The 22,276-nt window shown below is 39.2% G+C and overlaps 1 protein-coding gene across 2 annotated transcripts in view; it reads left to right on the top strand.

The window, feature by feature from the left end:
* Nucleotides 1-2,060: 2,060 nt before the first annotated feature.
* The window catches only part of TRIM33 (tripartite motif containing 33), a 119,281-nt gene continuing 99,065 nt past the window's right edge, over nucleotides 2,061-22,276 (top strand). The window contains exon 1 of one of the 2 annotated variants that reach the window (XM_079135206.1): nucleotides 2,061-2,646. In XM_079135206.1, coding sequence (XP_078991332.1) covers nucleotides 2,121-2,646 — 526 coding nt within the window. In that variant the 5' untranslated portion in view covers nucleotides 2,061-2,120. The remainder of the gene's footprint in view (nucleotides 2,647-22,276) is intronic. The other variant, XM_079135207.1, reaches the window with a different exon arrangement.

Genomic DNA, 22,276 nt, shown 5'->3' with positions numbered 1-22,276 from the left:
ACCCAGTAATGAAAGAAAAAAAAAAAAAAAAGGATGAGGGTATTAAACTTATTTACTGTCTACTTTTCCATTAGATTTAATTAAAAATGTCAGTATTGCAAAATGTCAGAAATTACACTGCACCTAATTTAAACTTATGAAAAACTGTAGAGTCAACTGACCATATATGAGGAGAGAAAATAGTTTTCCAAAAGTTCTTTTTTTTCCCCTAAAGTTCTTTAATGGACATAAACGCTCATAAAAATTAAAGACCATTTCTGTACATGGCCTGGTCTCCTTCATAATTCTCTTATCTTACGTCTTTTTACCTCCAACCTTGCTCAAGGCACTCCAGCCACAAAGACTCCTTGGTGTTCCTCTAACAAGCTAAGAATCACTGTTTGCCTCAGGCCTTTTGCACTTGCTACCTGTTCCCCTACTTGGAACATGATTTTTGCAAGACAGTGTCCTTTAACTAATCAACAAAGACATTCCTCAATCATCTGTCTCTTTCACGCTCTTTTCCTTCATAGCATTTATTACTCCCTCATATATTTACTGTCCACCTTTCGCCATTAAATTGTAAACTCCTTTTAAGTCAGGGAGCACCTTTGTTTAGTTCTTGAGGTAATCCCAGCTAACACTGACACATAAGGAGGTTAACAAAATGTTCTTGAGTAAGAGAAAAATGTTTTTTACTGAACCAGCCCCAGTCCTTTCTATTTTTTGAGACAGGTCTTGTTAAGTTGCTTAGGTCCTTGCTAAATTGCTCAGGCTGGTGTCCCAATTTTCAATTCTCCTTCCTGAGGATTACAGACTGAGGATTACAGAACTTCGCCACTATTTATGTGGTTTATTTTAAAGACTCACACCAACATATCGGTAAGTTTCTTGGGAATATTGTCAAAGAACAAAGAATTTTATGAGCCTAACACTAAAACAGCCGTTACAATACATAACTCCCTGCCAAATACTTTAAAATTGTTCTTTAGTTTGTAGATGGACACAATACCTTTATTCTGTTTATTTTTACTTGGTGCTGAGGATGGAACCCAGTGTCTCACATATGCTAGACAAGCACTCTACCACTGAGCTACAACCCCAGGCCCCAAAACCCCCAAATACTTTTTACAAATCAAAAAACAAAGCTTGTATTACCTATATTATTACGGCACTGCCACCCCACTCACCCTGGGACTCTAAGAGGGATTCCCAGAACATAATATTGGGTAGATCGGTGGCTCCCCAGTGTCACACATCAGAATCAGCTTTAGTGACTTTTCAACATCCATCGGCTCTCTCTCCCACTTCCTGATTCAGGTCTGGGGTGTGGCCATGGGACCTCGGCTTTGAAAAAAGCTCCTCAGTTGACTTTCAGTTGATTTGTAGCAATGAAATGCACCTTTAAGAAGCTATAAAGAGCTGTTAAGGAGTTTCTTTCTTAATGGGTTTTTTCAGGCTATTCTAGTAGACCACTAGTTTAAAAAAAAAAAAAAAAAAAAAAGGCCCGCTTTACCGCTCCCCTGGGTCACAACCTCTCAAGTGAACAAACATTAGAGCACGACAGAGACCCAAGAGATGGTCACCTCGGAGCCAGGAGGCCCTGGCGTCCGCCTGCGCCGCAGGTAAAGCTTCCGCGGATACGCGCCCCTCGCTGGGGATGGTGCCGCCCGGGAGAGGTTCGCTAGAGAAGGAGTCCGGCCCAGCCTCCTACACTCCCACCCTTCTCCCCACCACACCACCCCAGCGTCCGAGCGGATAACCACCTCCAGGTAAAGGCCATCCAGTACCAAAGGCCTCTGGCTTTAAAAGCCCCTTCGGAGCTAAACTGCCACCGCGCTGACGCCACGCACTGGCCCCTGAAGGCCGAACAGGAGTCGGGGACGGCCCAGCGCCCGCGCACCGAGTTCCCGCCTCCCTTCGTAGGACGTCCATACGTACGTGCGCGCGCCGCGCCCTCCCTCCCTCAACCGCGCTACGCGAGGGCGGGGGCACCGCGTGCGCGCACGCTCTCGTTGGTTCGCTCGCTTGCTCGCTCTCAGCGGCCGCTCTCGCTGCGGCTGCGGCTGGGGCTGGGGGCGGCGGCGGCGACGCGGGCGGCGGGCGGCGCGGGGCGGTCCGGCGGGTTCAAAGAGGAAAACATGGCGGAAAACAAAGGCGGCGGCGAGGCTGAGAGCGGCGGCGGGGGCAGCGGCAGCGCGCCGGTAACTGCCGGGACTGCCGGGCCCGCGGCGCAGGAGGCGGAGCCGCCTCTCGCCGCGGTGCTGGTGGAGGAGGAGGAGGAGGAAGGCAGTAGGGCTGGCGCGGAGGGCGGCGCGGCCGGGCCCGACGACGGGGGGGTGGCCGCGGCCTCCTCGGGCTCGGCCCCTGCTGTCTCTGCCCCTGCGGCCTCAGTGGGCCCTGGAGTGCCCGGAGGGGCCGTATCGACGCCGGCCCCAGCTCCAGCGTCCGCTCCCGCTCCGGGTCCCTCGTCAGGGCCGCCGCTTGGGCCGCCAGCCTCGCTCCTGGACACCTGCGCGGTGTGTCAGCAGAGCTTGCAGAGCCGGCGTGAGGCGGAGCCCAAGCTGTTGCCCTGCCTTCACTCCTTCTGCCTGCGCTGCCTGCCCGAGCCGGAGCGCCAGCTCAGCGTGCCCATCCCGGGGGGCAGCAACGGCGACATACAGCAAGGTGAGCCGGAGGCCCTGCCCGACGACCGGGCCGCAGGGGATTTGTAGAGCCCAGGAGGATCTGGGGACCGAGGTGCTAGGGCCCGGGATGGGGCGGTCCTGAGGGGTCTAAGACGTGAAAGACGTGGCCCCTGGGACAGTTGCAGAGAGGCTGGACCGCCAGAGATATGGGAGACTGAAGGGAGGGGTGCCGGCTGCAAGACACTGGGGGAGGGGACTCTGGCTGCGAGGGAGGTTTGAGGTGCGGATACCGGTGGAGCGCAGGTTCTGGAGCGTGTGGACCCGGATAGGGAGAGAAGAGGGGCTTGTGAGACTCGTTGTTAGTAGCGTTTTGGGTGGAAAGGTCCGTACCTGGAGAGGGGTTGTTGAAAGAGTGAGTAAGAGATAAGGGCAATGAGGATGGATTGCTCGGCAAGGAGAGAAATTGACCTGTTCTTGGTTAGGAGAAAGGACTACAGATTAAATGGAGGTAGGTAAAAGACGTTCGGAAGCTTGGGGCCAAAAGAAGGCTCATGTTAGAAAATAATTTTAAGATGACATTGGGAAGGAGAACCTCTGGAAATGGTAATAACTGTGAAGGGCCTCCATGGTTTGGAAAAATTCGAAGGTTTGAGGATGAAGGAGAAATGAACTTTGAAGGGAAATAGGAATTAGGGAGAGTTGGGCGTGTATTTTTTTTTTTCCATTTATTGTACCTTAATGAGCTATTAGTGTGCGGGCGCTGTGCTAGGATTGAATAAAATACCCAACGAAGATCTGATTCACAATCTAATAGAGAAAACAAATACATAGTGCAACAGGGGAGGCTGGTACTCGGTACTATGGTTGTGATACAATACAAACTTTGCAGTAAAGGAAATCCTAGAGGTTTCTTGAAGGGTGAGTACCTCATTGGGTTGGAGAGTATTCAAAGCAGTGAGCCCCTTTTACATCCCTAGAACTAAAGGATGTGTAGAGTGATTGGTGGAAATTAGATTGGATTGATGGGCTGAATAAATGAGGGTTCCAGTGGTCCCTTTTCTGTACTCTTGGACCTCAGTATGTTTTGGACTTAAGAATACAGTATTTTGGAATTTTCCTTTTTTCTCATAAGATCTCTAATGTACTCTTGTGGGGTCTGTTTTAACTTTTTATTATCAAACAGGTTAATGTTTCAGCACTGAAACACATGAATATCACATTGTTGAGATAGACAGTAGTCTGTAGCCTCCTGAGATTCAGGTTGGTTTTTTTGCAAGCTTAGGAAAAAACTAAAATTTCAAAAGTATTTTTTTTTTTTTTTTTTTTGGTAAGGATTGAACCTACTGGTGCTTAACCACTGAGCCATGTCCCCAGCTAAGTTGCTGAGGCTGGCTTTGAACTTGCCATCTTCCTGCCTCAGCCTCCTGAACCACTGGGGTGTGCATCACCACGCCTGGCAAAAATTTCAGAACTTTAAATTTTGATTATGAACCTATTCTAAAGGGTTGGGATTTATCCTGTAGAGTGTCCTGTGGATTAGAGGGCCTTCCTGAAGGACTTTTATATTAAGAGTTTAAAAGGATCAGATTTGTGATTCAGAAAGATCACTTGAAGCACTTGAGAAATAAGGCAGGTGAAGCTGAAGGCATGGAGACCAATTAGAATCTCGGCAGTAATCTAGGTGAGAAATTATCATTTGGAATGGGCAGGAAAAGACTGATAATGAGGTGTTACAGAAGGAAGCATTTTTTGTATGGGGGAATGGTAGGTACTTTGTGAAAAATAGCCTCAGTTTTCTCATTTGTGAAATAGGGACAAAGATAAACACACTTAATGGTTATTTTGGCTTTTTTTTTTGGCGGTGCTGGGGATCAAACCCAGGGCCTCACACTTGCAAGGCAAGTGCTCTACCAACTGAGCTATCTCTCCAGCCCCACTTAATGGTTATGAAGAGAATGAAGTAAGAAAAAAAATGTATAGTGATTAGTAATGGTAGTTACCAATGAAATGGCAACTAGTTTATTATTAGTAACTGACTAAGTAGCCATAGGAATGGAGGTAGGCATTGAGATTGATGTGAGAGGGACACATGTTGGATGAATTCCAGACTTTTTGTTTGGTGGGTGGTAGCTCTGTTAATGTAAATAAAGAATTCAGCTACAGGACTGGAGATGTAGCTTAGTGGTAGAGTGCCTCGCTACCATGTGAGAGACCCTGGTTCAATCCCCAGTACTCAAAAAAAAAAAAAAAAAAAAAACCAGGCACAAACGCAGGTGTGTGTATGGTGGTGGGAGGATGTGATTATTAGTTCTGTCAGTTTTGGTTTTAAATTATTGGGACATGGAGGCAAGAATGTTGAGAATAAGGTTTTAGTTGATGGAAAAGATACTAAGTAATAATGGGAGAATCAAGGATAGCTGCTGTTGGCCCCATGAACATAAGACACATGGGATTCAATGTTCTTGTGAAAATCTGGGTTAGGTGAGAGATTTAGAAGGAACCCAACATGCAAATTGTGTTTGTAATTTAGGGCCAAGGCTATAGAATTGGTTCTGAAATTTATGCAGGAGACAGAACAATAATCTATAAATTCCCTTTTCAATTTTCTGTCATTTGTTTTTGAACTGGAATAAATAAGTGGAAGTGAGTTAATACTGTCAATCTTAATGTAATGTTGCTTTCTAAACAGTATCTAAAACGAATGTGGGATTTACCATGTTTTCAGGTAGGGCATAAAGAAAATACCTTTTTGGTAATAACTCGTACCTTTTGCTCTTGAAAAATAAAAGCAAGCAGTGCTAAAAAGGGCACTGAATTTAGAGTTAGAGAATATAGTTTTGCCCCTTGATTAAAGGTGGTTTATGCCGTTTCTGTTTTCTTTATCTATAATGTCATTCATTTATTGCTTTATAAATGAAATGCTTAAAAAATGTAAGGTGTTATTAAGTAACCTGTGATTTCATCTTTTTTGGTCTGGAGAACTGTAGCTGGTAGTTCAGTTCACTATCTTTCCCAAGTGGTTCTCAATTGCAAGTATAGTACTCTCTCTCTCCTAACTGGTCTTTTTTCTCTTTCTTTTGATAAACTTACTCTCATGGTTTTGCCTTCTCTCTAGGTTGACAGTTTTCAGAGTGTGGTGCCTAGACCATTAGCTGCAGCAGCAGCAGCATCTGTTAGGAATGCAAATTCTTGGGCCCCATGCCAGACCTCCTGACCAGCAGTCTGTTTTAACAAGTCCTCTAGGTGATTCTGATGCACCCTTAAATTTGAGAACCACTGTTATTGAATGAAGGGCTTCTCACATCAGATGTGTCCTTAGAAAGGCTTTTTTTGACTACTCATTTTGAAGTAGTTCTCCAGGTGACTCTGACATATTTTATCTTCTCAACATAGCTAAAATAAAAATGTTAATTTTTGTTTAATTGTCTCTTCCTATAAGAATATCATAGAACATATATTCAATAAATAGCTTTTGAATGAATAAGACTCACCTGGAGAGCTTATTAAAATGCTGATTTGAGAATTTCTTTGGAGACTCTGATTCATTTGTATTGAGGTTGACTCTATCAGCACTGTTGTTTTTTCAGGTTTGTGGTGGGGGGTGGTGAAACCAGGCCTTAGGCTGCTAGGTAAGCACTCCACCACTAAGCTACATCCTCCCTCCCTTTTTTTTCTTTTTAAAATTTTTTTTAAAATTTCTTTTTCGGTTGTAGGTGGACACAATACCTTTATTTTATATTTATGTGGTGCTGAGGATCGAACCCAGGGCCTCACGCATGCTAGGTGAGCGCTCTACCACTGATCCCCAACCCCAACCCTCCCCATTCTTTTAAAATTTTCATTGACTCAGGGTCTTGCTAAGTTACCCTGGATAGCCTCATACTTGTGATCATCCTACCTTAACCTCTCAAGTGGCCAGGATTACAGGCATACACTATACACACTTTTTTTTTTTGGTACAAGGATTGAACCTAGGACCGCTTAACCAGTGAGCCACATCCCCAACTCTTATTTTTTATTTTGAGACAGGGTCTCACTAAGTTGCTTAGGGACTTGCTAAGTTGCTGAATCTGGCCTTGAACTTGCTGTCCTCCTTCCTCAGCCTTCGAGTTGCTGGCATTATAGACATGCACATCATCTATACTTTTATTAACTACTATATGTGATCCTGGTGCAGGTGATACCTACTACACTTGGAGGAACTTGATTAAGTTGCATTTGGTTCTGCTCCTAAGAAGTTATGTGACCCTTGGGAAAGGCACCTAGGCATCCTATCAGAGTCTTTAGTAGTATGAAGAGGCAGAGTTCCTATCTGTAAAATTCTATGATTCTGTTATCTGTTTTTTTTTTTTTTTTTTATTCTGTTACGTTAACTTTTAAATTTTTGTATCTGTTCAAGTTTAGTACTATTGTTTGTGGGAAGGAGTGGAAGAATTAACATAATGAACTATTTTATTTCTGAATTCAGTTTACTATGAAAAGTTTGATATGGTAATGGAGAGGGAATATCTCTGGGTATATTATGAAGATTATCTGTTCATCGTATTTCTCTTTCTTTTGATAAACTTACTCAAAAGAAAGTGGTGAGCCACTCTTGAAAGTCTTCTGTTTGAGTCCTTGGAATTTCTTACCCTAGGACTACATGAACTACACAGCTGTTCTTGCCTGTATGTGTGGCTTCCCTGTTTGGGCAGTTTTTAGTCCCTACTTTCTCTGATGCCCTGTTTTACTGAAATAAGTTTCAGTGTTAGGGATCCAACCTGGGCCTTATGCATAATAAGCAAGGGCTGTACCACTGAGCTATATCCCCAATCCCTTGAATTTTTGGATAATGTGGTATCACATCAGCAACCAGTCATTAAAAGAAGTATCAAAGGTGGCTAAGAGTCAGACCTCTCTGGCCATCTAAAACTTGTAATAATAGCCAGTGATTATTCTGGCTTAACCTCCTAAATAGCTGGAACTACAGGTGTAAGTGCAACCAGGCCTACTAAGCAGTAATTCTTAGTTTGGTCCACAGAATGTAGTTATGATGGTGTCTCTGAGACCCTATTAGGCTATGCAAGGTTTAGACTGTTTTCATAACTACAGTAATTCATTATTCACTTTATTTTCTGTGCTGACATTTTTGTTAATGGTGAAATAGCAATAATGGATAAAACTGCTCACACTGCATGAGTTAAGATAGTAGCTTTAAACCCATACTAAGTCATTATATCTTTACTGCCACATGGTTCCAAGTTAAATTACCGGTTTTTGGGGGATGGGGGAGTACTGGGAATTGAGCCCAGAGGTGCTTAACCCCTGAGCTACATCCCCAATTCTTTTATTTTGTTATTTTGAGATAAGGTCTGGATAAATTTCTTAGGGCTTCACTAAGTTCCTGAGGCTGTCCTTGAACTTCTTGTTCTCCTGCCTCAGCCTCCTAAGTTACTGGGATAATAGGTATGTACTGCCATGCCCAGCAATCTAGCTTTTTTTTTTCATGTAAAATAATTTTTATTTGAATGACTGATAGACTGGTTTTTAGGCATGAATATTTGGCAGGCATTTTCTCAAAAATGAATTGTCTGGGCACTGTGGTGCATGACTTTAATCCCAGTGACTCAGGAGGCTGAGGCAGTAGGATCTCAAGTTCAAAGCCCGCCTCAGCAACTCCGGGTGCTAAGCAACTCAGTGAGACCCTGTCTTTGAATAAAATACAAAGTAGGACTGGGGATGTGGCTCAGTGGATGTGTGCCCCTGAGTTCAATCCCTGGTACCGCCCCCTCCCCCCCCCCAAAAAAAAGAATGTAATTAATATAAAAGGGATCCTGAGACCAAAAAGTTTGAAAACTGCTCTCTTAAAGGACAATAATAAAGTGATAAATTAGATTTTATCAGGCCAGTGGGAAGAATATTAAATTATTGGACAGTGGGAGGTGGCAAATTTATACATTTATTGTCTTTAATTTTGGGTTACCCAATCACAGTTCAGTATAGAGCCTATCCCCAGTGGAGTAAAAATGAAGAAAGTATTTGCTAACTGAAGTTTGGCTTTCATAAATAGCTTACTGTAGATCTGATTTTTCTCCCCATATTTATGGCTTAAAGTTCCATCACTGTACATTGTTGGCTTGCCAAGTTTAGAGATTGGGCTCAAGCACATAGATTATTTATTCCCTATCTCTTCTGTAGCCACAACTGTCCTTCTATCTGTAGTCATTGGATTTAAGGGGAGGTGAGAAAAAGAGCAAGAATGAATGAACACAGATACATCATTTTCAGTAAAATATGTAATGCTTGTGTTCCAGTAATATAAGTAATATGTACTATATGGTAACAATGAGCAGTACTTTGTGTGTTGGTGTGTATGTGGTGCTGGGGATCAAGTAGGACTCATACATATTAGGCATTTGCTCTACTGCTGAGTTACATCCCAAGCCCCAGCAATAATTTTTGAATGCTTATAATATATGATTTGTGTTTCTTCTATTATTTGTTCGTGTGTTTCTTTTTGTTTAAATTACTTATATTTTAATTTTATTTTATAAACATTCTTTATAGAGTCCATATATTAATCTTTTGTTGGTTATGGAAGCTGGACATTTTTTTTCTGAGGTTATATCTTGGTGTGGTAGTCAGCCTCCAAGATGGCCCCATGTTCCTTGTCTCCTGGTATTTACTTCCTTCTATGATTTCTGCCCACAGTTTCTCAGGGCTGATCTCTGTGTCCAAGAGAATCAACAGTGACTTCTCAGGCTTGGTCACTGAAAACATGTAGTTTTTTCCTTGCTCTTTGGAGCCCTTGTTCTTGGGACAAAACAGCTGCCATTTTGTGAGGATACTATAGTAGGCTTTTAAAGGTGCCAGAACTGAGGTTTTCTGCCAATACCCAGCACCAACAGCCATGTGAATGAGTGATTTTGGGGGAGGTGTCTCTTTTAGCCTAGTCATGCTTTCAGATGATCATAGCCCTGGCTCATGTCTGATGCAACCTCTTTAGAGGTACTGAGTCAGAATTGCTAGCCAAGGCTCTGCAGATTCCTGTTTAAAGGAAACTTTTAGAAATAATTATTGTAATCACCGAGTTTTGGAATAATTTGTTACACAATAGATAACTGATAAACTTGTCTTTGACTTTACAGAGAGTAAATAAACTTTTCATGTTTGAGCACTTTAAAACTTTTAATCAGTCCATCCCACCCTTCACGCTCTGCTTTTTATTTGTGGTACTGGGGATTGAACCCAGGAACACTCTACCACTGAACTACATCCCCAGCCCTTTTTATTTTTTTTTATTTTGAGATAGGAGCTCCCTTGGTTGCTGACACTGGCCTTGAATTTGGATCCTTTTCCCTTGGCATACTGAGTGGCTAGGATCATAAACACGTACCACTGTGTCTGTCCTCTATTTTTTATTTATTTATTTATTTTTTGGTGGTGCCTTGTGCATGTGAGGTAGGCACTCTACCAACTGAGCTATATCCCTAGCCCTCTATTTTTATTTTGAGACAGGGTTTCACCAAGTAGCCCAGGTTGACCTTGAACTTGAGATCCTGCCTTAGCCTCCCAAGTTGCCAGCACCCCACCCCATGTTGTTCTATAGCTGTAATAAGCTAAGGTAATTCACTCCTCTACACATATAACTTAATCTTCTTGAAGAATATCTTTAATTATCTTGACCTTTTGCTCTCATACTTTTTTAGAATCATCTTGTAAAAGTTGATTTAAAACAAACTTCTCAGTGTTTCTGTTGGAATATCTGAATCTGTAGATTACTTCAAGAGAAAATATCCTTACAGTGTCACATGTACTAATTCATGAAGACAGTATGCATTTGTATTTGCTTAAATTTTCTGTTTTTGGATAATTTTTTTTTTTTCTTGATTTCTGTATGTTGAACCAACCTTGCATCCCAGGGATGAACCCCACTTGATCATTGTGCATTGTCTTTTTAATATGCTTTTTGTATGCAATTTATCAGAATTTTATTGAGAATTTTTGTGTGTATGTTTATCAGGGATATTGGTCCGAAGATTTCTTTCTTTGATATATCTTTGTCTGGTTTTGTTATTGGAGTGATACTAGCCTCATAGAATGAGTTGGAAGGGTTCCCTCCTTTTCTATTTCATGGAATAATTTGAGGGGTATTGGTGTTAATTCTTCTTTGAAGGTCTTGTAGAACTTGACTGAGATTCTGTCTGGTTCTGGACTTTTCTTGGTTGGTAGACTTTTGATGGCATCTGCTATTTCATTGCTTAAAGTTGATTTGTTTAAATTGTGTATGTCTTCCTGCATCAGTTTGGGTAGATCATATGTCTCTAGAAATTTGTCTATGTCTTTGGGCTTTTCTATTTTGTTTGAGAATAAATTTTCAAAATAGTTTCTAAATATCTTCTGTATTTCAGTAGTATCCATCGTGATGTTTTCTTTTGCTTCACAAATTTTTGTAATTTGAGTTTTCTTTCTCTTTATCTTTGTTAGTGAGGCTAAGGGTTTATCAAATTTTTTCAAAGAACCAACTTTTTGTTTTGTCAATTTTTTCAATTGTTTCTTTTGTTTCCATTTCATTGATTTTAGCTCTGATTTTAATTATTTCCTGTCCTCTGCTTCTGGTGTTGATTTGTTCTTCTTTTTCTAGGACTTTGAGGTGTAATGTTAGGTCATTTATTTGTTGACTTTTTATTCTTTTAGTATATGAGCTCAATGCAGTGAACTTTCCTCTGATCACTGCCTTCATAGCATCCCAGAGATTTTGGTATGTTTATCGATGTTCTTATTTACCTCTAAGTATTTTTTTATTTTCTCCTTGATTTTTTTTTCTTTTATCCATTCATCATTTAATAGCATGCAATTTAGTCTCCAGTAGCTTCTATTTTTTATTTATCGTTGATTTCTAGTTTCATTCCATTATAATCTGATAGAATGCAGGATAGTATTTCTTTCTTTTTTTTTTGTATTTGCTGAGAGTTTCTTTGTGACATAATATATGGTCTGTTTTAGAGAAGGATTCATGTGCTGCTAAGATGATGCTTGATGATGGATGAAATACTCGTATATGTCTGTTAAATCTAAATCATTGATTGTATTATTTAGTACTATAGTTTCTTTGTTCAGTTTTTGTTTGGAAGATCTATCCAGTTGTGAGAGAGGTGTGTTAAAGTCACCCAGTATTATTGTATTGTGGTCTATTTGATTTTTGAAATTGAGAAGGACTTGTTTGATGTACATAGATACTCCATTGTTTGGGGCATATATATTTATGATTGTTATGTCTTGTTAGTGTATGAGTCCCTTAAGTAGTATGAAATGTCCTTCTTTATCCCTTCTAATTAACTTTGGCTTGAAGTCCACTTTGTCTGATATGAGGATGGAAAATCCTGCTTGTTTACGCGGTCCATGTGAGTGATGTGTTTTTTCCCCAACCTTTCACCTTTAGTCTGTGGATAACTTTTCCTAGGAGGTGAGTCTTTTGAAGACAGCATATTTTTGGGTCTTTTTTTTTTTTTTTAAATTCAATATGTTAGTCTGTGTCTTTTGATTGATGAATTTAGGCAATTAACATTCAGGGTTATTATTGAGATGTGATTTGTATTCCTGGTCATTTTGGTTTGTTTTTGGTTTTTAACTTGGCTTAATTTCTCCTTCGATTGATCTTTCCTTTAGTGTAGTTCCTCCCTTTGCTGGTTTTCATTTTTTTTTTTTTTCCCCATTTCCTCCTCAGGGAATATTTTGCTGAGAGTGTTCTGTAGTACAGGCTTTCTAGTTGTGAATTCTTTTAACTTTTGCTTATCACTGGAGGTTTTTTATTTCATCTTCAAATCTGAAGCTTAATTTTGCTGAATATAAAATTTTTGGTTGGCATCCATTTTCTTTCAGAGCTCGATATATGTTATTCCAGGACCACCTGGTATTGAGGGTCTGGATTGAGAAATCAGTTGAGATCCAGATTGGTTTCCACCATATGTAATTTGATTTTTTTCTCTTGCAGCCTTTAAAATTCTATCTTTATTCTGTAAGTCATTCTCATTATAATGTGCCTTGGTGTGGGTCTGATGTAATTTTGTACATTCGGGATTCTGTAAGCCTCTTGTAATTGATTTTCCATTTTATTTTTTAGATTTGGGAAGTTTTGTGATATATGTCATTGAAAAGATTGTGCATTCCTTTGGTTTGTATCTCCATGCCATTGTCTATTCCAATAAATCTTAAATTTGGTCTTTTTATATTATTCTATATTTCTTGGAAGTTCTGTTCATAGTTTCTAACCATCTTCTCTGTGCTGTCCACTTTATATTCACAAGTGTATATTTTGTCTTCATTGTCTGAGGTTCTGTCTTCCAAGTGGTCTACTCTGTTCTACTCTGTTGGTGATACTTTCCATTGAATTTTTAATTTGGTTGATTGTCTCCTTCATTTTGAGGATTTCTGCTTGATTCCCTTTTGTAGTCTCTGCCTCTTTATTGAAGTAATCTTTTGCTAACTATGTATTTTCTAAACTCCATCTCTGACATTTCTTGTGTTGTCTGTGGATTCTGTTGTTGGAACATCTTGACTTTTTTGAGGTGCTTTGGTTTCCTTGTTTTCATGTTGTTTGTGAGTCTTATCTAGCTGTAAGGAGATGAGGCAGTACAGATTCTACCCTGTAGTCTTTTAGTGTCCTTGAATGCTTCCAGTACCTCACCTTTAAGGGGGAGACCAATATTAACAGCACCCAAAGCAAAAGATACACCACCTTAAACCAAATGGCTCCTATTAAAGCATTTATAGTTTTGTCATAAGAAACAGAAATGAAGTGTTCAGGTATTATGTACAGTATAAACTAAGTTTACTAAAAGGGTTTACTGTTTGAAATGATGTACAGTGAGGGAACCGAAGTAGTATAAGATGTGATGTTTATGAGGGAGAGGGAGAGAAGACAGAGGTAAAAATTTATAGTAAGAACGAGGGAGGAATTAATAGTGGTTGGCTGTTAGTAAGAAGTGAGAAAGAGAATCTAGGGAGACAGGTAGGTGAGAGAAAAAAATACGTACATTTTTTTTTTTAAAAGTAAAAATATTAGTATATAATATACTTTGTGACAACAAAGCTGTCATGTAGTTTTAGACATCCCATTCCTCAATAGTTTGATGTATGAACAATACTTGGGATTCAAAGATGGTAGAGGTGTGAGAGGGCGAAAAGAAAAAAAAGAAGGAAAGTCTCAATGGAAAATTGAATCATTGCTTCCGTTGACGTTCAGAAATTTTTTCAGCTTCCTTTCTCCGTCAATAGGTGGGGTTGTCTGAAGTTTGATGTTAGCTACAGTTGTCTGGGCGCTGGACCTTTTGGTTGGGCAAGCCAATAGCAAGATGCCCTTATACCCTCTTCCAGTCTTCCCACCCATTGTAGCAGGGCCCTTCTGTCCCTGTCACCCTTCAGAACTCACTGAACTGGAGAGGGCCCAGTTTCCTCCAGTTTCTTCAACCTCTGTTCCCCCAGGGAACTGCCCCTAGTTTCTGGCTTTCCAAAGGCTTGCCAGACCCAGACTGGCTCACATAAACCCAGCTGTAATCTGATGGACCTGGGCTTTAGCTTTGCCAGGCTCTGTCTTGCTGTAGTCCCTATTTGTCAATGCCCTTTCAACTTGCAGAGAGACCATCAGGGATGTGCTCACACAAAGGAGCGAGAGGCAGCCAGATGGCAGCCACTATCACACCAAGCAGAAAGACATCAGGTGCAGCCAGACCTACAGATACCCCAGTATATCTCCAGGCCATGGCTCATGTCCCCAGACCAAGGTGGCTATGGCCCTGAGTTGCTGGTGGTCATGACTGGTGTCCCAAGATGGTAACAGCAGTGTGTAATCAAACCTGTGGGTACTGTGACATTGGACTTCTGGGCAACAGTGGGCAGCAGGTGATCTGCCAGTGGTCTGCACAGGGCATCTGCAGGCTAACAGCTGATGATCAGGCATTGGGCAATGGGTAGGTGAAAGGCCATGGGCAGGCAAGAGGCCAGCAAATCATCAAATGGTGGATGATAGGCAGGGGTCAGTGTGTAATCCGCATTCAGAAGGCAGGTGATATGTTGGCAGACATGGTGGGTGATCATGGTGGACAAATGGGGTAAACAGTGGGGGATCAGTGAGCAGCAATAACTGCCTCACAGAGAAATTATTTCCTCTGCTTTAATCCCGAGTTATGGAGCGACAAGGAATGCAGCCTCCCATTAGTCCGCCATCTTGGCTCTCCCCTTCCTTGGTTTAATTTCATAGAATTATTTTTGTTTGTTTTCTCCTGTGGATTTATTATCTTCTTTCTTTGGGGATACTAATGAAGTTTATTTTCCCTAGGTATTTTTCTATTCTATTTATTTTACTTCTCTACCCACTCCCTTCTTTTTTTACCCAATACTGGGAATCGAATGGCCTCGTGCATGCTAGGCAAGTGCTACCACTGAGCTACTTTTACAACCCTGAGGTATGTTTAAAAATTAAACATGAATAAAATACCAATGCATACCTGTCATTTCAAACAAAAGAGGAGAGTAGATTTAAAATATTTTGCTCTAACAGCACAGTAAATTATTTTCTTTGGAGTTGAGACCAGCATGGTGCATATTTATGTACTTTGATTTGTAGCTGTTAAAAGAGTACAGCATATATTGACAGTACTGAGCACTAATCATATTCCCAACTTATATGAGAGCAACATAAAGAAAATTTAAAATGAATACTTAATCACAGAATTTTTTAAACTTAAAAGTGAAAATGAGTCTATGACCAAGGTAAATTTCTGAGTGAAAGCAGAAAAGTTAACTTAAATCCTTCTGAGGGCCAGGTGTGGTGGTGCATATTTGTAGTCCAGCTACTCAGGAGGCTGAGGCAAGAGAGTCACTTGAGGTCATAAGTTCCAAATCAGTGTAGACAACATAGCAAGGCCTCCATATCAAAATAAAAACAAAACAACAAAAATATTTAAATTGTCCTCAAACTGCAAAATGTTATTCTTAAAATTTCATTCTTATTAGTTGACTTATATTACAAAAACTTTACTGGATTGTTAATACATTTTGAATTTTGTTGATGAAAAAAAATTTCTTATTTATGTGCCTACATAATATCCTTAATATCATCTGTTGGCCCACAAAGCCTAAAATATTTACTGTGACTTCTGAAGCCATATCCCACACTTGAATTTGGTGGGAAGGATTAGACATTGGTTATGTGTCAGATTTCAAGAAGCGTGATGTATATAGCTTTCCTTATTGTCCAGGATTTGGAAGAGTGAGGATTTCCAAATTTCTACTTCTGATTTTACAAATGACTGCAGAGTAAAACGTTTGAGCCACTATGGCCATTTATTTGTGGTTTACTAATAGAATACTGATATCCAAATTATATAACACATTTCTTTTTCCATCACTGGGAAATGGCTTAAAAAGTAAACCTCATGTAGTAAGTACTTAAACAAAAATTGTCACTAAAATGATAACCCATTAATTTTTCATCTGCATTACAGAAGATATGAGGGTAGCATATTTATTATTATTTCACTGTATGTTATGATTCTGAAAAATTGGAAATAATAATTTAGAGCCCTGAATTTCAGTTCTCCTTTATGTATATTAAATTTTCTGTGTTGTGCTGGGAATGTAGCCTAATCTATAGAGTGCTTGTTTAATGTGTTCAGGGACTTGGGGTTCAATGCTCAGCACCATAGAAACAAAACAAATAACACTGGGGTAAAAACTGAGATCTAAGCCACTTTTAAAAATATTTTTTTGGGGCCTGGGGAGATAGCTCTGTTGGTAGAGTCCTTGCCTTGCAGAAACCAGACGGGTAACCTATGTAAGACATAGGGAGTAGTGAAGGTTGACTAGTCTAAAACTGAACTTTAAAAAAAAATTAGTTGAACTGAATTAAAATTTAAATTTAAAAAGTACTTTATTCTGGCCAAATAATACCAGGTAGGCTGCTAGTTTTCTGCCTTTGTTCTAACTTAGTAGAATTTTATTAGTTCCTTTTGTTTGCATTGGATATAATTGATTATAATTAATTTGTCTTCTTAAATTTAAAAATTTAAGTATTTAAGTAAACTTTTCCCTTGAGAATGTTTCAATTCAATAGTCTATAGTATGTTAATAAGTAAGCATCACTATAATGATCAGTATTGTTTTTTTCTTTTAATTGGAGGGAAAAGAAATAAATGGGAGAACTTTTTCAAATTGTGTACATAAATCGTATAAGTCACATTTGGAAAGTTGATTGTAATGGTGCTTAGGTCTCAAAGTAAATTCATAAAATCTTTCTAACCTGTGGTAGAGGTGCCCTCAGAATTTTACTAATTCTATGCCAAAACATTTTTGTGGGAATAGTTTGTGTTTTCCTCACAAAAAGTGAGTTCAGCATCTTTTTTGTGTATTTATTGGCCTTTTCCTTTTTTTCTTCTTCTTTTTTTTATTTTTATTTTTTGATAGTGCTGTGTATCAAACGTATGCTTCACTCATGCCAGGCAAGTGTTCTACCATTGAGCTTGTACTCTACCATCACCTCTGGGTGCTTACATTTTTTCTTGATGGATTGCCTGCCCCACTCTTTGTTCCTTCTATCTTTGTAAGATTCTTTCCATATTCAGGTATATATGTTGACTAGTAATTGTCCCCCTTCCCTCTGCTGGTACTGGGGATTGAGCCCAGGAGTGCTTTGCCACTGAGCTGTGCCCTTGGCCCTTATTATTTTGAGATAAGGTGTTGCAAAGTTGCCAAGGCTGGCCACGAACTGATATCTTCCTACCTGTAGCCTCTCAAGTAGCTTGGATTACAAGTGTGCACCGTGACACTTAACCTTGCTTAGCAATTGTATTTTAGAATTTTACATTTATTTTAGCTTTTGAGTAAGAAGTACTTTTATGTTGGCTCAAAGTAAGTCTACAGAGCTAAATAGGGAAAAATCTCCTTCCCACTCCTTGTCCTCATCTAGTTCCTATTTTCCCAACACGTAGCCTATGTTAATAGTTCATTTTGTCTTTTAGTACATCCAAATTATTTTCTACAAGGGTGCCAAATCCATTCAGTGTTGTAAAGAATATTCTCTTCAAAGAAATGGTATTGGAACAATTGAATATCCAAGTACAAAAGAATGAAGTTGGGCTTCTCCCATGCATATGTAAAAAATAATTTAAGGTAGATCAACAACCTGAATATAAAAACTAAAATAAAAACTCTTAGAAGAAAACAGTGTATCTTCATGACCTTGGATTTGTAGATGGATTCTTAGATATGACACTAAAAGCATGAGCAACAAAAGAAAAAAAAAATAGGTAAATTAGATTTCATCAAAATTAAAAGCTTAGACCCTGCATCTTATAGAAGAAAAAGTAGGTCCAAATCTTCACCATGTCAGCTTAGGATCATACTTCCTTAACAGGACTCCCATAGCACAAGAAATAAAAGCAAGAATCAATAATTGGGATAGAGTCAAACTAAAAACTTTCTCTCAGCAAAGGAAATTATCAGCAATGCGAAGAGAGAGTCTACAGAGTGGGAGAAAAATCTTTGCCACTCATATTTCAGATAGAGCACTAATTTCCAGGGTATATTATATAAAGAACTCAAAAAACTCTACACGAAGAATACAAATAACCCAATCAACAAATGGGCTAAGGAAATGAATAGACACTCCACAGAAGAAGATCTACAAGCAATCAACAGATATATGAAAAAATGTTCAACATCTTTAGTAATAAGAGAAATGCAAATCAAAACTACCCTAAGATTCCATCTCACCCCAATTAGAACGGCGATTATCAAGAATACTAGCAATAATAGGTGTTGGCGAGGATGTGGGGAAAAAGGTACTCTCATACGTTGCTGGTGGGGTTGCAAATTAGTGCAGCCACTCTGGAAAGCAGTGTGGAGATTCCTTAGAAAACTTGGAATGGACCTACCATTTGACCCAGCTGTCCCACTCCTCGGCCTATACCCAAAGGACTTAAAATCAGCACACTACAGAGATACAACCACAACAATGTTCATAGCTGCTCAATTCACAATAGCCAGATTGTGGAACCAGCCTAGATGCCCTTCAAGTGATGAATGGATAAAGAAACTGTGGTATATATATATAATGGAATATTGCTCAGCCATAAAAATAATAAAATTATGGCATTTGCAGGCAAATGGATGAAATTGGAGAATATCATGCTAAGTGAGATAAGCCAATCTCAAAAAACCAAAGGACGAATGATCTCACTGATAAGCGGATGATGACACATAATGGGGGGGTGGGAGGGGGGCAAGAATGGAGGAAGGAAGGACTGTATAGAGGGAAAAGAGGGATGGGAGGGTTGGGGGGAAGGAAAAAATAACAGAACAAATCAAAAACTATTACCCTAGGCAAATGTATGATTACACAAATGGTATGCCTCTACTTCATGTACAGAGAAGATATATCCCATTTGTTTACAATAAAAATAAATTTAAAAAATTAAAAACTTTGGTGCATTAAAGGATATCTAAGAAAGTGAAAAGACAACCTACAGAATGTGAGAAAATATTCGTAAGTCCTGTATTGGATAAAGCTGTAGTATCCTCAGTGTTTAAAAAACTCTTAACAAAATAATAATAAAGACAAATAGCCCAGTTTAAAAATTGGCCAAATATCTGAATAGATAATTTTGTAAAGAAGATATATATCTATCTATCTATCTATCTATCTATCTATCTATATATATATATATATATATGACCAAAAAACCACATAAAAAGATGCTCAAGATTCTGTGTCATTAAAAGAAATGTAGCCTTGGTTGGGGATATAGCTCAGTGATGGAGTGAAAAACCCTGGGTTTGATCTCTAGCACTGGAGGGGAAATCGAAAAGGGAGGGATGGAAGGAGGTTAGGAGGAAGAGGAGGGAGGAGCAGAATGGAAGAAGTGGGGAGGGGAAGACAGTGAGATACCACTTTATACCAATTGGGATGTCTCTTATTAAAAAAAACTGGCAGTATGCAACTTCAGCAGCATATACTAAAATTGGAATGATACAGAGAAGATTAGCAAGGATGACATGAACATTTGTAAAGTGTTCCATATTTTTGGAAATCAGTGTTTGTAAATAAATAGAGTTAATAAAAAAAAAATGGCAGGTGTTGGAAAGATGTGGGGAACCTAGAACCTTTATACATTGCTGGTAGGAATAGTCGTTCCTCACAAAGTTAAATGTAGACCTAATATGTGACCCAGTGATTCCATTCCTATATTCCTGCATATCCAAAAGAATTGAAAACAGTGATTCAGTGTTCATTGCAGCATTACTTAATTTAGTCAAAAGTGTCCATCAGATAAAGTGATAAAATATGATGTGTACATAAAATGGAATATTATTTGCCCATAAAATGAATTGAAATTCTGATAAATGCTACAACATGAATGATGCATGCTACAACATGAATGAACCTTGGAAGTACAAATGAAACAAGTCAGACACAAGTGGGCAAATATTCTATGTTTACACTGATAATGAAGCTTTTTTTTTTTTTTTTTTTTTTTTGTGGTGCTGTGAATTGAACCCAGGGCCTTGCTTGTGAGACAAGCAACTCTACTAACCGAGCTATATCCCCAGCCTGATAATGAAACATTTAGAATAGACACATTTGTAGAGATACAAAGTAGATTTTAGAGGGTGCTAAGAGCTTGCAAGGAATGGGGAGTTGTTGCATTCCTGTTTGGGATGATAAAAAGTTTTGGAAATAGTGGTAATGGTTAGATGCTTGCAACACTGTGACTCTTTTAATGCCACACAGTTATATACATAATAATTAAAAGGGCTATTATTGCTGGATTTGGTGACAGAGACCTATAGTCTTAGCTACTTAGGAGATTGAGGCAGGAGGATCACTTAAAGTCCAGGAGTTTGAGGCCAACATACATAACTGAGCAAGATCCCATCTTTTTTTTTTTTTTTTTGGTAGTGCTGGGGATTGAACCCAGGACGTTGTGCATGCAAGGCAGGTTCTCTACCAACTGAGTATATCCTCAGCTTGCAAGATCCCATCTTAAAAAAAAAAAAACCAACAGGCAAATATTGTTATGTATGTTATTACAGTAAGAAATGCTCTAAAAAGTGTATTTTCCCTTCTAGTGATTTTAGAATCATGTATTCAAAATATAATTTATCATATATTTAAAAATCGGTTGATTTTCACTATTCGTGAATTCTTTGTTGTAGAATTCACTGAATAAAATTTATTTGTAACCCTAGTATTGATAATTGCTTTACTTTCATAGGCATTCATAGACTTTGACAGAGTGGCAAAAAATTTGACTTGCCTGGCCTGTATTTCCAGCTCAGGTTGACAAGGCAGTGCTCTGCCTTCTTTCTTATATTGTAAACAGGTATCCTTTTAGTGCCCTTTTTTGTTGTTGTTGTTGGTGATTTCACTTTAAAATGACGCCCAAGTAAAAAGCCTAAGTGCCCTCTAGTGTTCCTAAAACCACCAAATGTATGCTTTTATGGGGAAAATAAGTTAGAGAACTTCATTCAGGTGTTAAGTTCCAGTACTTTGACTGTGAATTCCATATTAATGAACCAGCAATATATATTAAAATGTCCTTAAACATAAATGCACATAAAACAATGCTGTATATTGATGTATGAAAATACTGTGACCAAAGGCTTGCAGAAACCTAATCTTATATTTCCCCAGAAACAGTATTTGAGAATTTGCTAATTTATTGTTTGCAACAAATTTATGGAATATAACTACTCTGATTAATAAGAATTGACCCATGTCAGGGCAAGTAAAGTTTTCTTCTTGGGGTGGAGGACGGTGGTGCATATTAGGCAAGTCCTCTATCACTGAGCTACACCTCCAACCCCTGAAGTCATTTTTTTTTTTTTTTATATAAATGTAAATACTACTCTGAAGACTTTTGATCTAATATTAATGCAGCCACTTTTAAAAAGAAAAAGAAAAAAAATGCCTAGAGCTGTGGTACGTGTAACTCAGTGATTGAACACTTACCTAGCATGCATAAGGCTCTGGGTTTGATCCCCAGCACTGCAGAAACAAAACAAAACCAAAAACAAACAAGCAAATAAAACCTTTGGGACGGAGTGTGACAAGTTTAAGACCAGTTTTGGTGGCATAGTGAGACCCTGTCTCTAGATAGATGGATAGGTAGATAGGCACACTGGGGATGTGGATCAGTTGTAGAGTGCCCTTGAGTCCAATCTCCAGAATCAAACAAGTAAACAAACAAACCCCACAAAAAAACACCCTTATTGGAAGGTAGGTATGTAGTAATTCTGTGGTATAGTGCCTGCTTAGCATGCCAAAGACCCTGAGTTTGAGTCCCAGCACTACAAACACACACCGGCAACCACTCTTAATTGACATAATTCACAAACCACACTTCAGACATTTGAAGTATATGGGTAGTTGTATATTCACTGAATTGTGCACTAGTACCACGATCAGTTTTAGAACATTTTTCTTTATTCCCAAGAGAAATGGTACCTATTAGTGGTTCTTTCATATTTATTGCTACCCTCCCTACTCCCACACACCTGGGCAACTTATAATAAACTTTATTCTCCAGTCTCTCCTATTTTAGACATTTGCAGCATTGGGGATTGAAGTACTCTACTACAGAGCTACATCCTCATCTCTTTATTTATTTATTTTTTTTAGTGACAGGGTCTTG

Source organism: Sciurus vulgaris (assembly GCF_902686455.1).
Source record: "Sciurus vulgaris genome assembly, chromosome: 1".
Lineage (NCBI taxonomy): Eukaryota > Metazoa > Chordata > Mammalia > Rodentia > Sciuridae > Sciurus > Sciurus vulgaris.
This window is presented reverse-complemented; position numbering and strand designations above follow the sequence as displayed.